This window comes from Schistocerca nitens, chromosome 1 (genome assembly GCF_023898315.1).
Source record: "Schistocerca nitens isolate TAMUIC-IGC-003100 chromosome 1, iqSchNite1.1, whole genome shotgun sequence".
Lineage (NCBI taxonomy): Eukaryota > Metazoa > Arthropoda > Insecta > Orthoptera > Acrididae > Schistocerca > Schistocerca nitens.
In genome coordinates this window covers 1,178,931,572-1,178,952,593 of record NC_064614.1, presented here as the reverse complement: position 1 = coordinate 1,178,952,593, position 21,022 = coordinate 1,178,931,572, and the positions used below count along the sequence as shown (strand labels likewise).

Sequence of the window (21,022 nt, the reverse complement as noted above, 5' to 3'; positions counted from 1 at the left end):
TCTGCTTAGTGTATTCATCTCTTGGTCTCCCTCTACGATTTTTACCCTCCACGCTGCCCTCCAGTACTAAATTTGTGATCCCTTGATGCCTCAGAATATGTCCTACCAACCGATCCCTTCTTCTAGTCAAGTTGTGCCACAAATTTCTCTTCTCCCCAATTCTGTTCAATACCTCCTCGTTAGTTATGTGATCTACGCATCTAATTTTTAGCATTCTTCTGTAGCATCACATTTCGAAAGCGTCTATTCTCTTCTTGTCCAAACTATTTACCGTCCATGTTTCACTTCCATACATGGCTACATACAAATATTTTCAGAAACAACTTCCTGACACTTAAATCTATACTCTATGTTGACAAATTTCTCTTCTTCAGAAACGCTTTTCTTGCCATTGCCAGTCTACATTTTATATCTTCTCTACTTCGACCATCATCAGATATTTTGCTCCCCAAATAGCAAAACTCCTTTACTACTTTTAAGTGCCTTATTTCCTAATCTAATTCCCTCAGCATCACTCGACTTAATTCGACAACATTCCATTATCCTCGTTTTGCTTTTGTTGATGTTCATCTTATACCCTCCTTTCAAGACACTGTCCATTCCGTTCAACTGCTCTTCCAAGTCCTTTGCTATCTCTGACAGAATTACAATGTCATCGGCGAACCTCAAAGTTTTTATTTCTTCTCCATGGATTTTAATACTTACTCCGAATTTTTCTTTTGTTTCCTTTACTGCTTGCCCAATATACAGATTGAATCACATCGGGGAGAGACTACAACCCTGTCTCACTCCCTTCCCAACCACTGCTTCCCTTTCATGTCCCTCGACTCTTATAACTGCCATCTGGTTTCTGTACAAATTGTCTTAACAACTGCTCCAAATTAGGCTTGTAATACCATAACCCCTCTAATACAATAACAGCTGCAGATGCATTTATTTTGCTTCCATAAAATGTCCTTGCAAGTTTGTCGATTCGAGCGTCGGTATCAGGAACCAGGAAAGCAAGCCGGAGACCATCTGATAATGTCTGATGTGTTCCCAGTTCCCGTAAAAAAATAATAACGCCAACATGGGCTTGAACAATACGCTTTTATTTAAAATGTTATATTGCCTTTCCTCTTACAAAATGTTAGTGGTACAATATTCTTAACCATCATACATAAAAATTTCACCTCCAACCGAACATTATCATCAGCTTTAGGCTCACTACCACTCACAAGAACATCTACATAAAATGTATTAGTTTGAAAAACAGTATTTCTGGCACCACCATGCCCGAGGCAGCATTCGAACCTGCGACCGTAGCAGCCGCGTGGTTCCGTCCTGAAGACCCTAGAACCGCTCGACCACAGCGGCCGGTCGCAGGAAGCGTATACATCTAAAAACCCCAGGTACGTTCCGAATGCACTGACAACCGTCCTACAATGGAGTTCCGGTGTTTATCGACACTGTCAACAGGGCTGGAATACGCTAAAGATTTTAAATATCGTCACACACAAAAAACGAGCGGTATCAAACAGTGGAACTTGGGAGGCTATGGTTGTCGAAACGCTATTTACCAGTACTTAGCTATCAGAAACGACGATAAAATCAAACGAGCGCTGTTCATCACTTTGCAATTTACGGTCCACTTGGTGGTCTTTCGAAGTAAACGTAGCCTTACACATCAACAATGTTGTCACAGTGGCATGACTGCACTTCTGCAGACGCTGTATTGATGAAACCATTGGTTTCTGCATCTACGTTTTGTTAGGATTATTTGTTTGTTTCATTGTTCTCTGCTCGCTCCTGTCTTTAGTAGCAGTAACGACGAAACACCCTGTTTATGGGCAGGGGATGAGTGCTAAACTCTGAGCTTTCGCGACAGTAATGGTACCAGCGACAGGGCAGCAACACAGATTAAACAACAGAGCAATTATTTGGTTGATGGATGTTAATACGATATCCGCGGAAGTAGGAACAGTTCTGTCAACGTAAAATGACGTAGAGGACGTGCTAAAAAGTAATGCCTCGCAATTTTTATGTGAAAACTCTCAAATCCTTTTAAATAAAGCAAACGGCATTGAAATTCTACATCTTTATTCTTCTTTGAAGCCCTCTGCCGCCAGAGGGTGCCGAATTGTAGCGTGTATCATGGCGGTGTGTAACGTGACTACACTCATGCTCATAAATTAAGGATAATGCTGATACATGGTGAAACAACGCTCTGGTGGGCGGTTTGTGGGTTTAAATCATCTCGGGGTATGACCATGCGGTGCATTTGACCTGCGGTCATCGCACGGTGGCGCTGGCAGCAGTCCACATACGTAGAGGAGTGTTGGTGCATGTCAGAGTACGGTGCAGCGAGTAAGTGTGCGGACGTTTTCAACGTGCTAATGTTGACTGTGTGTTAAAAATGGCTCAAAGAAGACATATTGATGTTATGAGGGGTAGAATACTAGGGCGACTGGAGGCTGGTCAAACACAGAAGGTCGTAGCACGGGCCCTCCGTGTGCCACAAAGTGTGATCTCAAGATTATGGCAACGATTCCAGCAGACAGAAAATGTGTCCAGGCACTACAGTACGGGACGTCTACAGTGTACAATACCACGAGAAGACCGATATCTCACCATCAGTGCTCACACACGGCCACGGAGTACTGCAAATAGCCTTGCTCGGGACCTTACCGCAGCCACTGGAACAGTTGTCTCCAGACACGCAGTCTACATCTCCATCTACATGACTACTCTGCAATTCACATTTAAGTGCTTGACAGGGGTTTCATCGAACCACAATCATACTATCTCTACCATTCCACTCCCGAACAGCGCGCGGGAAAAACGAACACCTAAACCTTTCTGTTCGAGCTCTGATTTCTCTTATTTTATTTTGATGATCATTCCTACCTATGTAGGTTGGGCTCAACAAAATATTTTCGCATTCGGAAGAGAAAGTTGGTGACTGAAATTTCGTAAATAGATCTCGCCGCGACGAAAAACGTCTTTGCTTTAATGACTTCCATCCCAATTGCGTATCATATGTGCCACACTCTCTCCCCTATTACGTGATAATAAAAAACGAGCTGCCCTTTTTTGCACCCCTTCGATGTCCTCCGTCAATCCCACCTGGTAAGGATCCCACACCACGCAGCATTATTCTAACAGAGGACGAACGAGTCTAGTGTAAGCTGTCTCTTTAGTGGACTTGTTGCATCTTCTAAGTGTCCTGCCAATGAAACGCAACCTTTGGCTCGCCTTCCCCACAACATTATCCATGTGGTCTTTTCAACTGAAGTTGTTCGTAATTTTAACACCCAGGTACTTAGTTGAATTGACAGCTTTGAGAATTGTACTATTTATCGAGTAATGGAATTCCAACGGATTTCTTTTGCAACTCATGTGGATCACCTCACACTTTTCGTTATTTAGCGTCAACTGCCACCTGCTACACCACACAGCAATCTTTTCTAAATCGCTTTGCAACTGATACTGGTTTTCGGATGACCTTACTAGACGGTAAATTACAGCATCATCTGCGAACAACCTAAGAGAACTGCTCAGATTGTCACCCAGGTCATTTATATAGATCAGGAACAGCAGAGGTCCCAGGACGCTTCCTTGGGGAACACCTAATGTCACTTCAGTTTTACTCGATGATTTGCCGTCTATTACTACGAACTGCGATCTTCCTGACAGGAAATCACGAATCCAGTCGCACAACCGAGACGATACCCCATAGGCCCGCAGCTTGATTAGAAGTCGCTTGTGAGGAACGGTGTCAAAAGCTTTCCGGAAATCTAGAAATACGGAATCAGCTTGAGATCCCCTGTCGATAGCGGCCATTACTTCGTACGAATAAAGAGCTAGCTGCGTTGCACAAGAACGATGTTTTCTGAAACCACGCTGATTACGTATCAATAGATCGTTCCCTTCGAGGTGATTCATAATGTTTGAATACAGTATGTGCTCCAAAACCCTACTGCAAACCGACGTCAATGATATAGGTCTGTAGTTCGATGGATTACTCCTACTACCCTTCTTAAACACTGGTGCGACCTGCGCAATTTTCCAATCTGTAGGTACAGATCTATCGGTGAGCGAGCGGTTGTATATGAGTGCTAAGTAGGGAGCTATTGTATCAGCGTAATCTGAAAGGAACCTAATCGGTATACAATCTGGACCTGAAGACTTGCCCGTATCAAGCGATTTGAGTTGCTTCGCAACCCCTAAGGTATCTACTTCTAAGAAACTCATTCTAGCAGCTGTTCGTGTTTCAAATTCTGGAATATTCCATTCGTCTTCCCTGGTGAAGGAATTTCGGAAAACAGCGTTCAATAACTCCGCTTTAGCGGCACAGTCGTCGGTAGCAGTATCATCGGCACTGCGCAGCGAAGGTATTGACTGCGTCTTGCCGCTTGTGTACTTTACATACGACCAGAATTTCTTCGGATTTTCTAACAAATTTCGAGACAATGTTTCGTTGTGGAACCTATTAAAGGCATCTCGCATTGAAGTGAGTTCCATATTTCGCGTGTCTGTAAATTTTAGCCAATCTTCGGGATTTCGCGTTCTTCTGAACTTCGCATGCTTTTTCCGTTGCCTCTGCAAGAGCGTTCGGACCTGTTTTGTGTACCACGGGGGATCAGTTCCATCGCTTATTAGTTTATGAGGTATGAATCTCTCAATTGCTGTTGCTACTATATCTTTGAATTTGAGCCACATCTCGTCTAAATTTTCATAGTCAGTTCGGAAGGAATGGAGATTGTCTCTTAGGAAGGCTCCTAGTGACACTTTATCCACTTTTTTAAATAAAATTATTTTGTGTTTGTTTCTGGTGGATTTGGAAGAAACGGTATTGAGCCTAGCTACAACGACCTTGTGATCACTAATCCCTGTATCAGTCATGATGCTCTGTATCAGCTCTGGATTGTTTGTGGCTAAGAGGTCAAGTGTGTTTTCGCAACCATTTACAATTCGCGTGGGTTCGTGGACTAACTGCTCGAAATAATTTTCGGAGAAAGCATTTAGGACAATCTCGGAAGATGTTTTCTGCCTACCACCGGTTTTGAACAAGTATTTTTGCCAACATATCGAGGGAAGGTTGAAGGACCCACCAACTATAACCGTATGAGTGGAGTATTTATTTGTTACGAGACTCAAATTTTCTCTGAACTGTTCAGCAACTATATCATCGGAGTCTGGGGGTCGGTAGAAGGAGCTAATTATTAACTTAGTTCGGCTGTTAAGTATAACCTCCACCCATACCAATTCGCAGGGAGTATCTACTTCGACTTCACTACAAGATAAACCACTATTGACAGACACAAAAACTCCACCACCAATTCTGCCTAATCTATCTTTCCTGAACACCGTCTGAGACTTCGTAAAAATTTCTGCATAACTTATTCCAGGCTTTAGCCAGCTTTCTATATCTATAACGATTTCAGCTTCTGTGCTTTCTATTAGCGCTTGAAGCTCACGGACTTTCCCAGCACAACTACAACAATTTACAACTACAATTCCGACTGTTCATTGATCCAAGCACGTCCTGTATTTGCCATGCACCCTTTGAGATTGCAGCCCACCCCGTACTTTCCCGAGTCCTTCTAACCTAAAAAACCGCCCAGTCCACGCCACACAGCCTCCGCTACCCGTTTAGCCGTCAGCTGAGTGTAGTGAACTCCTGACCTATTCAGCGGAACCCGAAACCCCATCACCCAATGGCGCAAATCAAGGAATCTGCAGCCAACACGGTCGCAAAACCGTCTGAGCCTCTGATTCAGACCCTCCACCCGGCTCTGCACCAAAGGTCCACAGTCGGTTCTGTCAACGATGCTGCAGATGGTGAGCTGAACAGACATGCTTTATTCGCCCGGAGACCTAAAAGGTGCATTCCACTGACCTCTGGTCACAGGAGAGCCCGTAAGGCCTGGTGTCAAGAAAACAGTATATGGTCATTGGAACAGTGGTCCCAGGTTGTGATCATGGACGAGTCCAGGTATAGCCTGAACAGTGATTCTCGCCGGGTTTTCATCTGGAATGAACCAGGAACCAGATACCAACCCCTTAACGTCCTTGAAAGGGACCTGTATGGAGGTCGTGGTTTGATGGTGTGGGGTGGGATTATGATGGGTGCACGCAAACCTCTAGATGTCTTGACAGAGGAACTGTAACAGGTCAGGTGTACCGGGACGTCATTTTGCACCAGTATGTCCACCTTTTCAGGAGTGCAGTGGGTCCCACCTTCCTCCTGGTGGATGATAACGCACGGCCCCACGGAGCCGCCATCGTGGAGAAGTACCTTGAAACAGAAGACATCAGGCGAATGGAGTGGCCTGCCTGTTCTCCAGACCTAAACCCCATCGAGCTCGTCTGGGATGCTCTCGGTAGACGTATCGCTGCAGGTCTTCAAACCCCTACTACACTTCAGGAGCTCCGACAGGCACTGGTGCAAGAATGGGAGGCTATATCCCAGCAACTGCTCGACCACCTGATCCAGAGTATGCCAACCCGTTGTGCGGCCTGTGTACGTGTGCATGGTGATAATATCCCATATTGATGTCGAGGTACATGCGCAGGAAACAGTGACACATATGTTTAGGGACGGTTTTCTCAACTTATCATCAGTACCGTGCACTTACAGATGTGTGTCGTGTGTGTTCCCTATGTGCCTACGCTATTAACGGCAGTTGTGTGTAGTGCCACGTTGTATGGCACCACATTCTGCTATTATCCTTAATTTATGAGCATGAGTGTATGTCGGTGTGTGAGAAACAGCGTGCTGTAATCGAGTTTCCAATGTAAAGATCTTGTCCACACACGGAGCGCACTCCCCTTCATCATAACAATGGTAGACAACACAGGAAAGCTGTGACATTTGCAACAATCCGACGCCTTGGATTCACTGTAATCTATCATCCTCCATACAGTCCCGCTTTGGCGCCATCTGATTGTCACCTGTTTCCAGAATTTAAAGAACTCCTTCGAGGACTTCACTTTGACAGTGATGAAGCAGTGCAAGCAGAGATGAGGTTGTGGCTCCGTCAAGAAAGACAAACATTCTACGGCAACGGTATGAACAAAGCGGTCTTTCGCTGGGAGAGATGTGTCCGTCGACAGGGTGACTACGTTGAGAAAGAAGTATGTAGACTTGAAGAATAAGGATTTAGAATGGTAATAACGTTTGCTTTATTTAAAAACCTATAAGAGTTTGCACACAATATTGAGGGGGGGGGGGGAATATTTTTCAGTACGCCCTCGTATTTCTCCTGTGCGGTGATCTTTGCAGACTCCATATATACAGCAGCAAAATAATCTAAAGACACAGTCTGTGTAAGCCGGGCTTCAAATCTCCTTCGAGACGTCGCACTTTATAACAAACACAAAAAGAGCTTCAAGAGAACTGGGTATAGCATAGCAGAACTTATGCAGGCAGTAAAGTTTAAATACTTAGGTGAATGGACAGAGCCTAACCGATCAGAGAAAGATGCCTTCGTGCCACGCATTAATGAAATGCAAATGGCCTGCCAACGAAGTAAAGGTATCTACAATAAGAGATCGATATCCTTAATCGCCACAATCAGACATTACTGCAATGTTATTCGAATGGAAGTTGTATATGTGGCAGAGATTCTAATGAACAATAAAGGCCTAATGGAGAAAAAGCCGCAGAAAGAAAGGGTATGAAAAAAATCCTGGATGCCACCCGAGAAAACAGCGAGTACAAAAGGCGTCACAACGAATTACATTGTGTGTGCCAGGAGAATGGTCAATGACGAGAGATACGACAGGAACGATCACTGAAAGCAAAAATGTCTACTAAAAATTGGCTCCCTCTCAAGAATCAGCTTTTCGATAATGAGAAACAGAGCTCATCTATTGCAAGCTCTTTGCTTTCCATGTTTTGAGAGGTGATAGTACACATCGAATAAGGAAAAAAAGTCCAGTAAACATGGCTTCTAGAGTGCATACCTTAAGAACGGTGTGCCAATGTTTACTAGATTTTTTTGCTACGAATTATAGATCCTCTCTCACCGTGTATAAGCAAGTGGAGAAGATAAGTGACACCATTCGGAAAACATAGAATGCCTTTTATGGCTGGTGAGTGACACCCAGAAGGATATGTATAAGGAATTTGAGCTATTTACAAGGGGAAAAAAACGGACTAACATGAGAGGATTCATAGAAGTTGAGAAAAATCTACGAGAAATGATTCAAATGGCTCTAAACACTATGGGACGTAACATCTGAGGTCATCAGTCCCCTAGACGTACAACTACGTAAACCTAACTAATCTAAGGACATCACACACATCCAAGCCCGAGGCAGGATTCGAACCTGCGACCTTACCAGCCGCGTGGTTCCGGACTGAAGCGCCTAGAACCGCTCGACTACAGCAGCCGGCTACGAGAAATGGAAATTTCACCTATTCAGTTGCGTGACCCGCTAAAGAAAAAGCTGCGACCACAAACAGGTTTCCAGAAAAAGCAGAAGCTGAAGATACGGAAGGCGTGGATCTAAAACAACACCGGAGAGGAATTCACGAGGATTGGGCGGCAAAGTTCGGAAAAAGAGACAATTACAGTGATGGAATGAAATCGCAACACCAAAAAATAATTAATGTAGAGTAATGAAATTTTGGGAATGCATTTGTTTAGGTAACATAAGTAAGTGATGAACATTGCAAAATTGCAGGGTGATTTAAGGGCAAGATAAGCCACTGAAAATGTGAAATGTTGGTACATCAACAGCAGGTGTAACCCACAGAATGTTAAATGCAAGCCGGCCGTTATGGCCGAGCGGTTCTAGGCTCTTCAGTCCGGAACCGCGCTGCTGCTACGGTCGCAGGTTCGAATCCTGCGTCGGGCATGTATGTGTGTGCTGCTGTCCTTAGGTTAATTAGGTTTAAGTAGTTATACGTTTAGGTGACTGATGACCTCAGATGTTAAGTCCCATAGTGTTCAGAGCCATTTGAAACATTTTTGTTAAATGCAAGCATGCAAATGCGCAGGCATTGTGTTGTACAAGTACCGGATACCAGTTTGTGGGATGAAGTTCCATGCATGTTGCACTTGATCGGTTAATACAGGGATGGTCAATGCTGGTTGTGGATGATGCTGGAGTTGTCATCCGACAGTGTCCCATATGTTCATATGTTTCAAATGGCTCTAAGTACTATGGGACTTAACATCTGAGGTCATCAGTCCCCTAGACTTAGAACTACGTAAACCTAACTAACCTAAGGACATCACACACATCCATGCCCGAGGCAGCATTCGAGCCTAAGACCGTAGCAAGCGCGCGGATCCGGACTGAATCGCCTAGAACCGCTCGGCGACGGCAGCCGTCAGTCCCATATGTGCTCGATTGGAGACAGGAAGGCCAAGGGAAGTATGTCTACACTTTGTACAGCACTTGGGTTAGAACAGCGGTATGTGGCCGAGCGTTATCCTGTTGGAAAACACTCCCTTGAATCCTATTCATGAATGGTCGAATCACCAGACTGTGATTTGCAGTCAGGGCGGGTGTGATAGCGACGAGAGTGCACCTGCTGCCATACGAAACCACACACCAGACCATAACTGTAGGTGTACGTCCAGTGTGTCTGGCACGCAGACAGTTTGGTTGCAAGCCCTCAACTGGCCTCCTAAGCAACACGCGGCCATCACTGGCACCGAGGCAGAGCCTTTCATCAGAAAATACAACAGACCTCCCCCTTACCCTCCAACGAGCTCTTGAGTGACACCACTTGCGCAGATGGCGGTGGTTTGAGTCCAGTGGAACGTGCGCTACGGGGCGTCTGGCTCGGAGCCATCTTTTAAATAACCGATTTGTAACAATTAGTTGTATCACTGTGTTGTCAACTGCTGCTCATATTGCTGCTGCAGATGCAGTACGATGCGCCGGAGCCACATGCCGAACAAGATGCTCTTCCCTCTCGGTAGCGCGATGTGGCCGTCCGTAGCACAGTCTCTTGCGACAATACCGCCTCTTGACCACTTCTACTAGCAGTCATGTAGGTGGCAAGTCTTTTCGCAGTATAGCAGAAATAACATCGAGCTTCTCGCGGCCCTATTACATCGTACAATCTCAGTGAGTGTTGATAACGGCGCTTTGTCGCCTTAAAGCCATTCTTGACTAACATCAACTGTCCTGTCCCAAAGGTAACAAACGCTCAAGATCTTTACACAGTGTATTTAAAGCAAATCAGACAGATATGGTGATCGAGCAGGCCAAGAAAATAGGTCTACACACTGCACAGCACTTGGGTTACAACAGCGGTATGTGGACGAGCGTTATCCTGTTGGAAAACACTCCCATGGATTCTATTCATGAATGGTCGTATCACCAGACTGACGTACAAATTTGCAGTCAGTGTGAAATTTCCCCTTAGAAAAAATACAAATGACTGTGCTTAAACTGACACACAATATTTTTAGCGCAACGCAATCTGACTTTCAATAATCCCTACAAAAGAATGGCCCTGACTAACACTAAACTATACGTTTCACAAATCACTTACCTCACAAAAATCTTCGTTACTCAAGCTACTGCAATACAGCGAGCGCCACTACTGCCAGCTAAATAAAAGATTCAAAATACTGAAGGCACTAACTACTGATAGGCATAATTAGCAAATGAAAGATTTTGACAGAGAAAAACAATGTATTTACCTTAATATTGTTCAAAAGTCATATTATATATATCAGTTCATGACATCCAGTCTTACAAATTTACTGTCTCTGCCCAGATCATTCGCTCGCGGTTCTAGGCGCGCAGTCCGGAACCGTGCGACTGCTACGGTCGCAGTTTCGAATCCTGCCTCGGGCATGGATGTGTGTGATGTCCTTAGGTTAGTTAGGTTTAAGTAGTTCTAAGTTCTAGTGGACTGATGACCACAGCAGTTGAGTCCCATAGTGCTCAGAGCCATATGAACCCTATGAACCAGATCATTCGCACTCAAAACTCCGCCATCTCACTCCCCACATCCACCACTGCTGGCGGCTCACCTCCAACTAGTGATGGGGAGCTCGTGAATGAGTCGTTTAAATGAACGCTTCACTCCAGTGAAGTGTGAACTAACCACTCAATTTCAATGAACTGGTACTTCAAACTCTCCACAGATAGTACACTCCACACTTTTTTTCTAGTTCGTTCACTCACTCTCTTCCCCTCTCCCACTACATTGGCGCTACGTCACTCATTCTCCCTTCACTTCAATGCTCCCTGTACTGCCTGTCGACGAATCGCGCGGTGAAATACACTTAGAACAACAGTTGCACTTTGCTTTCACATAACCTAAATCGGCGAAGAAACCCCAAATTTCACTACTTTTACGCGATAGCGTGTTGCTAGCCATTGTATAAGCGTGAACAGACACAAAAACTGCTTTCGAATAAAATAAAGAGGGATTTTACCTGAAATCGTGCCAATGACTACAGGTGACAGTTTGCGTTTTGAATTTAGAGGGTTATTATTCTCAATAAAAATAAAATCTCCAGGAAAACTTCTGAATAATTACTTAACGTAGGTATCACAGTCTAAGACTGTGATAGGTATATAGACTTTGTGACAGTGGTAAACATACTCATTCTATTTTGGATTAAATTTTAAAAGGAACATAAACTTGGACTGCATTTCGTTGGTAGCCCTAGTTTTCAGTCCATAAATACAACAAATAAGGTTTCACTTGGCAGATGGACTCTTTTTGGCGCTTCATGGGAAAATGTCGAGCAAGATTAAACGTAATACCTTCTTTATATGTGACAGGCTTCTCTGTTTATCTTTCCTTTGTTCCCTTCGACCATCCTGTATTTAAGTTAACTCAGACGCTGTAAGACGCAAAACGTTGCGTGCACGTTACTGCATAGTTCGGCCATCTGTTGGTAAAAATATGAAGTATTACGAAGCTTTATTGTACGAGCGAGGCGAAGCGAGCGTAGCTGCGGCTGAACGGCGAACTGGGCAACTTCGCCAGGCTTCCGTACTTCGTGAATGAACTACTTCATTTGAACGCTTCACGGCAAAGAGTGAAATGAATGAAGTACTTCACGGGAATGAACGAGTTCGACCCATCTCTACCTCCAACTGCGCAACGCTACGCACTGTTAACAGCCAACTGCCCAACACTACAATAGCAAATTCCAACAATTCCAACAATGCCACCCAGCCACAGATTGTACACAGCACAGCCAGTGATTTTCATCGAGAGCGGTAGGTGGCGTCGGCGTTACCAATATAAGAACCTAAACAGCCTACTTGCAAGGGCTGGTGGGATAGCGACGAGTGTGTACCTGCTGCCATACGAAATCACACACCAGACCATAACTGTAGGTGTGTCTAGCACCCAACAGGTTGGTTGCAGGCCCTCCTAAGCACCACACGGCCATCACTGGCAGAACCTTTCATCAGAAAATACAGCAGACCTCCCCCTTACCCTCCAAGGAGCTATTGCGTGACACCACTTGTGCAGATGGCGGTGGTTTGAGTCCAGTGGAACGTGCGCTACGGGGCGTCTGGCTCGGAGCTGTCTTTGAAATAACAAACTTGTAACAGTTCGTTGGATCACTGCGCTGCCAACTGCTGCTCAGATTGCTGCTGCAGATGCAGTACGATGCGCCAGAGCCACACGCCGAGCAAGATGGTCTTCCCTCTCGGTAGCGCGACGTGGCCGTCCTCAGCCCAGTCTTCTTGCCGCCTCTTTACGAGTTAAAAGTCAGGGACGCACCGACGGACTGTAGTGTAGTCGAATTGGCCGCCCGTCTCCGCACGGGTCTTCGCACCCCGGTTTCGCTGTCGGCTGCAACGTCTCACGAGGTGCGTGAAATTTTCGCTCGTTTGACTACTTCGGTAGACGAACTTGCGGGCAAGGTTTTGTTCCTTGAATCGGTGCAACCCACAGCCAATCAGACTGCTCGCGTTCAGGCCCATATGGCGCATTATTTATATTGTCTGTTCGATTTGTTAACCAACAAACTTACTGAGGCTCAGGCAAAAACCCATTTGGTTCTTACCAGTCAACCAGTCAAATGCAGCAGTTACAATCTCGCGTGGTTGCCTTGAGTTTAGAGGGGGGGGGGAGGTATGGGTTGTAAACCCAGTGTCAAAAATCCGCCCGTCGAGGCACGCCGGAATTTTTACCATCTGAATAACTTTGTCAAATAACCCAATCCGATAATGTTGTTGTTCCGTGATATAAAGGATTTAGTGGTTGATCGGCTATATCAAGTTCAATCGGTGTTGTGGTTTTTAGTGCGATTGCAAAATTACTCAGATGCGTTAAAGGTAGAACATTCGGTGTTATTGCCACTGCTGCTTCCATTAGCCAAAGATTCCATAATTGAAATTATTTCCGAGATATTGCAAGCTCAAGGCACACTGGAACAGTTACGTAAATCAATTGTAGCACGAAAGATATCCGTGCGGATGCGTCTCCGCTTAAAATCTGAATTTTATTGGAAAGCGCAGAGGCAGGACGAGTCGTTGGGACAGTACTTTGATCGTGACAGGGTTGCATTAGTGGCTTTGAATATGGCAGTCTCGGAAGGGAAGTCAATAGGCCATACGCTGGAGGGGATGCGTCCCCAGGATAGGTCGCGTTTGGCCTTTGTGCAACGTCCTGATTCTTTTACACAATTTCAAAAAATGATTGATTCAGTAGAGTTGGTAGCGTTATAGGACGAACAGCGCCTGGCTGTGGAGGAAAGGGGAGTCGGCCCTGGGGATAATACGGTGGGTGCGAGTGATTGCGCTGCAGTCTGGCGCTGCAGCCTGGAGCCGCAGGACCGCTACGGTCGCAGGTTCGAATCCTGCCTCGGGCATGGATGTGTGTGTTAGGTTAGTTAGGTTTAAGTACTTCTAAGTTCTAGGGGACTGATGACCTCAGAAGTCCCACGGTGCTCAGAGCCATTTGAACCATTTTTTGCGAGTGATTTAAAGAAAGGTAGGTTGTGTTTTCGTTGCCGAGAAACAGGGTCATTTCGTTCGAAATTGCCCGATTCCGAGAGAACGGCGCCGAGATACATGACGCCAGAAGAAAAGGCGTTCTGGTGAGAGGTACAGAAGGCAGTCACCGACTTGGAAGATTCCGCAAGAGGGATCTGATAATATGCTTGGTTGAAGTCGAGTACCGCAAAGCAGGTTGCGCCGGCAAACAATGTAAAGAAATTATGGAGGTCGGGCAACGGTACTGACTCTAAAACAACCTTTGTATTTAAAATGCGGTAATCCACTACTGCGCGGTAACCTTGACCCGTGCGTTTCGGAACAAGAAAAATGGGGGAAGCGTAGGCGGATGGTTCAAATGGCTCTGAGCACTATGTGACTTAACTTCTGAGGTCATCAGTCGCCTATAACTCAGAATTAATTAAGCCTAACTAACCTAAGGACATCACACACATCCATGCCCGAGGCAGGATTCGAACCTGCGACCGTAGCGGTCGCTCGGTTCCAGACTGTAGCGCCTAGAACCGCACGGCCTCTCCGACCGACGTAGGGGGATGCCGAAGGTCTTATGACCCCATCCTGCCGCATTCGCTCAATCTTCTGTCTTAGGATGCGCATCGTGACCACTTCCACCAGCAGTCATGTACAGTGACTCCATTCCTGCCGAGTCTTTCCGCAGTATCGCAGAATGAACATCGAGCTTCTCGTAGCCCTTTTCCACGACCTTGTCCAAACTCAGTGACTGCTGATAACGTCGACTTTGTCGCCTTAAAGCCATTCTTGACTAACATCAACTCACCATGTCCTGTCCCAAAGGTAACTAACGCTCAAGACCTTTACACAGTGTATTTAAAGCAAACCTGATTTTCATACTCATAGAGGCGCTACTATCTCCACTCTTATGCGACTGGCGCGAGACATCATCTTTCAGGCAGAAACATACCTAGCAACTTTTTTATGTGTACAAGTTCTTCTTGGTGTCGAGATTTTTTTTTCCCCATCAGTGTAAATTAACATGGTCCCTAGCTGATTGAAACGAGGAGAGAAGAAGCGTTGGAGGTAACGGGGACGAAACACTACTGACGACGAACTGCGTGAAAGGAAGCGGAGAGAGCGTGAGGAGACACTCACCATGTCAGGTGCGGCGGGCATCGGCGGCCATCGGCGACTGGGCGTGACTGGTGCTATCAAGCGCGGCCGACCCCATCTGGTGTGCATAAAAGCCGGCCGCCGATAACGCGGCCACGCCACGCGGCGCTGTCGTAAGCCGCTATCGCCCGTCATCTGACAAGCGCGCACTCCTATCTGTCCAGGAGGGACAGGCCAGTCTTGTACCTGCGTCCAGGCCCGGGGGTCACAATGACGATCGGGGTCCCAGCTGGGCGGCAGGTGACGAGGGGGTGGTGGTGTGTGCTGCGAGCAGTTATGCTGCTGTCTCGGAGATCTCGAGTTCGCGTCCCGATTACACCCCAGGATTTACGCCAGTCCGCGGTAGATAGTGGTGCGTGTGCACTGCGTGGGCGGGAATGGCAGTTCTCGGAGCTGACGACTCATTGGCGTAGGTGGGTTGCAGAGGGGTTCGACTAGCAATGCGTGCTCATAGCTACTGTTGCTCTGTATGCGAGAAGAAATCTCTTTACAAATTGCAGACAATCCACTTTAGAAAAGAATGTTCAAATGTGTGTGAAATCTTATGGGACTTAACTGCTGCCGGCCGAAGTGGCCGCGCGGTTCTGGCGCTGCAGTCTGGAGCCGCGAGACCGCTACGGTCGCAGGTTCGAATCCTGCCTCGGGCATGGATGTGTGTGACGTCCTTAGGTTAGTTAGGTTTAACTAGTTCTAAGTTCTAGGGGACTAATGACCTCAGCAGTTGAGTCCCATAGTGCTCAGAGCCAGCCAACTTAACTGCTAAGGGCATCAGTTCCTAAGGTTACACACTACTTAACCTAAATTATCCTAAGGACAAACATACACACACACCCATGCCCGAGGGAGGACTCGAACCTCCACTTTAGAAACTGAAGCGGTACTCTTAGCCCACCAACAGTATTTCCGTATAAACTGGGAACAATCGCAACGATCCTCTTTGCAGGTGTGAACAAAGCAGTCGGTTGGTGCACTGATTAATGATGCGGATGTAAGTGAACGGGAATGGCCATGCTACAACCGTTACAACAGGAAGAGTCCAAATTTGACTCGATACTTCGAATATAAGCTTACCGAAAAATAATTACTTGAATGAAAATGACCTTTTAATATACCAAGTTTTTAAACCGGAATAAAAAGTATAAAATAATTTTTCCTTGAATCATATAGATTCCTAACCATACAGATAATCCTGAAAATTTGTGATTGTGAATTTTAATACATATGGAAATACTTGTAAGATTTAAAACAAAAATATGCGGTACATGGAATACATAGGTACTACTAAGGAGGTGAACTATTCATCCTTTAGTTAGTTACTAGTGCGATGATTGGGTTGTTTGGAGGAAGAGACCAAACTGCGAAGTCATCAGTCTCATCGGATTAGGGAAGGATGGGGAAGGAAGTCGGCCGTGCCCTTTCAAAGAAACCATCCCGGCATTTCCCTGGACCGGTTTAGGGAAATCACGGAAAACCTAAAACAGGATCGCCGGACGCGGGATTGAACTGTCGTCCTCCCAAATGCGAGTCCAGTGTGTTAACCATTTTTTTTAAATTTCATTTTGTTCGTTTTCGTTCGTTGCATCTGATCGGGGCGGACGTCGTAAGACACCCTTTTAAGTTCCTTGTTGATCCATTAACTCAGTTTTTTTATTACAGAGGGCAGCCAACCCACGGACCGAACACGCTGAGCTACCGTGCCGGCTCCACTGCGCCACCTCGCCCGCTACTAGTGTGATAATAAGGAGATGTACGATTCCTGCATCAATTATGTATTACATGTGTGCCACCTTCTAAATAAAATGATAAATACTACTACGTACGATAAGAAGGTGAATCCTTCGTCGATCAATTATTAAATAGTGAAATAGTAAGGAAATGATTTTGCCTTCCTGGGGGACCACAGTGTTACAGAATCTTCTGAAAGAAATTTTCCCCATTTGACTGTTAATTATCCATTTATTTTAGACAATCATGATTTCGGCCTTTGGAATCATTCTCAACTGCACGTTGAAATGAAAATTAAAACCGTATGAATTATACAGTGTAGGCATAGAAAGAAGCAGTTGTTACGTCTTTGGAAACACGATTTACATGTTAAAATATGTCTGACCTGTCTGTGACATCTCACCATCAGAAACCCATATTTCACGCAGTGGCTCGCTTCGTTACGATCTCTGCCATTGTTTCGAAATATGTCAACGTCAGCTGATGAATAGATGTGACGAATGCAGTTCACAGTAACATATTAGCTGTTAAGTACACCATGCTGTATGATAATGGTTTCTCATTGTGTACAATTTCAGCCATATTATATAGTTTCCATATTTACTCGTATCTTGTAATACGACAACTCGTATTTAAGACCAGAGATATGTTTTTTCGACGATGGCAGGTCACAGACAGGTCAGACGTATTTTAACAAATGCCTAATAACTGCAGTGCCCTGCACTGTATGGTATGTATGCTTTATTAATTTTCAGTCTGACCTCCGTTTGAGAAAGCTCAAAATTATGATTGTGTAAAATAAATGAACAATTAACAGTCAAATGGGTGAAATCCCTTTCAATTACGTGTTGCATGCATCCCTCATTTTTCATTTTAAATCTTACAAGTATTTTCGTAACTATTAAAAATTCACAATCACAAATTTTGAGGACTATCTGTATGGGTTAAGGAACCTATATTAGGCTAGGAGAGATTTTTTGTACCTTGTAGTCCGATTTAAAAACGTGGTATATTAAAAATTCATATTTATTTAAATATTTTCTGCTGTTTAGTCTCTTGTGTTTGAAATTTTTCATTCGATTTCAAACATTTTGATGAGATTACAACAGAGACATATAGTAAATTGCAGGTAAATTTCAGTTCCTCTTCACCTGACTCAACCAATATACTGCTTCCTTCTACAAGTTTATCTCACGGAAAGAACTTGAAGGTAAAAGTTAGAGGGATTTGAGCTCACGCAGAGGTTTACCAGCAGTCGTTCCTCTTGCAAATCTTTCGCCCAACTGGAACAGGAAAAGGGGCAAATGATAGTCGTACACAAAGTGCCCTCCGCCACACACCGGGCAAGAAAGCGATTTAATGTTGCATTGTCATTCAGTTCTGAGCGATGTTGAAAATTTCAGGTCCCTAGCTCATCAGGAAATGACAATAGTAAAGTACTCTCCGCCATACACCAGACAAGAAAGGGAGTTAATGTTGCATTATCATCGATTTAGGAACTACATTTAAAATTTCAAGTATCTAGCTCATATGGAAGTTAGTTTGATATTAATTGCAAAATTTATGCCGCACAGACAGACAAGAAAGCAGTATCCAATTCCTCTCTCCCCCTTCTCTCTGAACAGCTGTGCCCATCCGCTAGATAGAACCTGGAACGCATTCCAAAACTACCCACACAACATGCCAGTCATGCAGGGCAGCTGAGATGTCAGACACTACCAACATTTTTCACCCTCACCACCACCCCTACCGAACAGACCGACAAGAAATCTGGTTAATATTGTGTTGTCGTCCAGTTCTGAGTTACGTTTAGAGTTCTCTAGCTCATTGTAAACTTATTTTGAGGAAGACAGGCAAGCAAGCGACCTAATAAAAACATGCTAAAATATTAGTAACCGTCCTAACAGAGTGCGCTGGTCGCTTTGCAGCTCCATAGATTGTGTAGAACTGGTAGAAGTCATGCGACTCTGCACTGTTGACGTGAGTCAAGCCAGTGAAGTTGTGAGTATACGGCTGTCGATTGTACGGAATGGACGTAGCAACGCATGTCGCCAGGTCGTTCATGCGTATTACGAACGGCAGCTGACATACCACACTTCCCTGGTGCATTCCTTATGCTAAATTTGCCTATGATGAGCACTCGTCGTCCAAGGCTTTGCTCTGTGTTGTATTACTCAAAAGGTCGTCGAGCCAGTCACTTATCTGAGAATTTTCTGTGCGTGGTCCGTCCTTCCTTAAGTTTGCTATGGATACAGAGTTTAACACTTACTGGAAGGTGATAAATATAGACTCTACCTGTTGGCCTGCATCTGTGGTTCATGGGACATCGTCTGTGAAAAGAGCGAGCTGTGTTCCGCACAAGCTATACTTTTTACATCACTGTTGATTTATGAAAAAAGCTTTTTCTTTCCCTAGAAAACTCTCTTTATGTGAGCATAGAATACTGTCAACGATACTACGGCACGCCGATGCTCCTGATATTGGTCTATAATTTTGAATATCTGTCGTTTCGTCCTTCGTATGTACGGGACTATACTGCGCTTTTTTCCAGTCGCTGAGAACTGTTTGCCATGTAAGAGGTTCACGATAAATGAGAGCTAAGAAAGAGGCAAATAATCCAGAGTGCACTCTGCAAATCCGAAATTGGAATTCCATCAGGGCGTGGCGCCTTGTTCCTTTCCAACTCGTTTAGTTGTTTCTAACAATGGGGCTGCTTATTTCTGTGTATCTATTCGGGAATTACTGCAGCAGGCGAATGATGCGACTCTGTGCGAAGTTCCTATGTAAACGATATTTGTTTTTGAAAAATGTGAGAGTGAAGAGTTCGGATTTCCTTTAGCGATCTTCTATTTGCAGAGAGCCCATGTCACAGCAGCTATCCGGCGCCATAGAAGGTCTTACGCTATATATATATACCCCGGACACACTTATCTCTGCTATATTATGGTTAAAACAAACATCTAAATCTCGTGGCGGAGGGAAAAAAAGAGGAAGTTTATTCATCAAACGCTACGTGAAGGCCTCGACGGTAACATTAAATAAAACACTGACTTTAACAACTGAACGACCTGTTTACTGTCACACGTTTAGTAATACAGTTAACGTAATTTCTCCGAAATTCACAATGTTAATTCGATGGCTATCGTAGCTTACATTTGGCCAGGTGGAAGGGTAACAGTTTGAAACATAGTATTGGCAGTTCCTTCTGTTTAAAAGCAACAGAATTACGGTTCTTCATAGAATTCCTATATACATTCACCTGAAAGTGGTTTAGTTCACCATTTCCACGGGAGAAGATGAAATACCAGATTGGCAGGAACCATTAGTTTCCCGACGAGTCCTGAATATTGAGTGTGAAATGTATTGTTATGCTTTTATAATAAATGGTGTATGTTTCTATCCACAATGTCGTAGTTTTTTGCAGAAAATAAGTGTTTATGCTTTTTGGTCACTAGTCAGTTTATCGGGATGTTTGTTTCAATATAATAACGTCATGTGTAGTCTGTCTCATCCATAGTCTAACTGTAAGTAGAAGACATTCATCCGCAGTGTATCCATTACGTGATGTGGGCCCTGTAGTGTTTCTACATGGGAAATTGGCGGTCATGGAGAACTATATGTCACCGGCCTCTAGATGGCCTGCAAGATGGAAGCTTTATCTCGCAAACAGTAGCAATTAAGTATCGACGATTGCTGGCGACTTCGATGTTTCGTCGTTATATTGCGACTGCGACGCAACATGCATTATTACATAATTCTACGGGAGTACATGAAGTCTTTCAGAAGAGGAAGTCGCTGTCACTTCCACTGCGGTGACTCCAAAATATTTACGGTAATTATAAAACAAGTAGGAGAGCTTCTGTAAAGTTTGGAAGGTAGGAGACGAGGTACTGGCAGAAGTAAAGTTGTGAGTACCGGGCGTGAGTCGTGCTTCGGTAGCTCAGTTGGTAGAGCACTTGCCCTCGAAAGGCAAAGGTCCCGAGTTCGAGTCTCGGTCGGGCACACAGTTTTAATCTGCCAGGAAGTTTCAAGTATTTAAAAATTTGAACTGGGCTAGAGATATCAATATTTTTTATTCTCTTTCACTTCTGGCGAATTAAGCTGGTGAGTTCACTTGACAAATACCTAAACTTTGTTGATGTTTTTCCGCCTTCTCTTCTTTTATTCTAACATGTTTCTATCTGGCATAAGATTAGTTCATTTGCTGTTTTTTCTTCATTTCTCA

General features: G+C 44.7%; 1 protein-coding gene and 1 non-coding gene across 3 annotated transcripts in view; one reads left to right on the top strand and one right to left on the bottom strand.

Annotated features, from left to right (window-relative positions):
- The window catches only part of LOC126239086 (uncharacterized), a 138,003-nt gene extending 122,861 nt beyond the window's left edge, over positions 1-15,142 (bottom strand). The window contains exon 1 of one of the 2 annotated variants that reach the window (XM_049947833.1): positions 15,055-15,142. In XM_049947833.1, coding sequence (XP_049803790.1) covers positions 15,055-15,141 — 87 coding nt within the window. In that variant the 5' untranslated portion in view covers position 15,142. The remainder of the gene's footprint in view (positions 1-15,054) is intronic. The other variant, XM_049947835.1, reaches the window with a different exon arrangement.
- Positions 15,143-20,725: 5,583 nt separating this feature from the next.
- On the top strand, positions 20,726-20,800 carry Trnas-cga (transfer RNA serine (anticodon CGA)). Its single transcript has one exon. It is a non-coding gene; the product is annotated as a tRNA-Ser (tRNA).
- Positions 20,801-21,022: the final 222 nt, after the last annotated feature.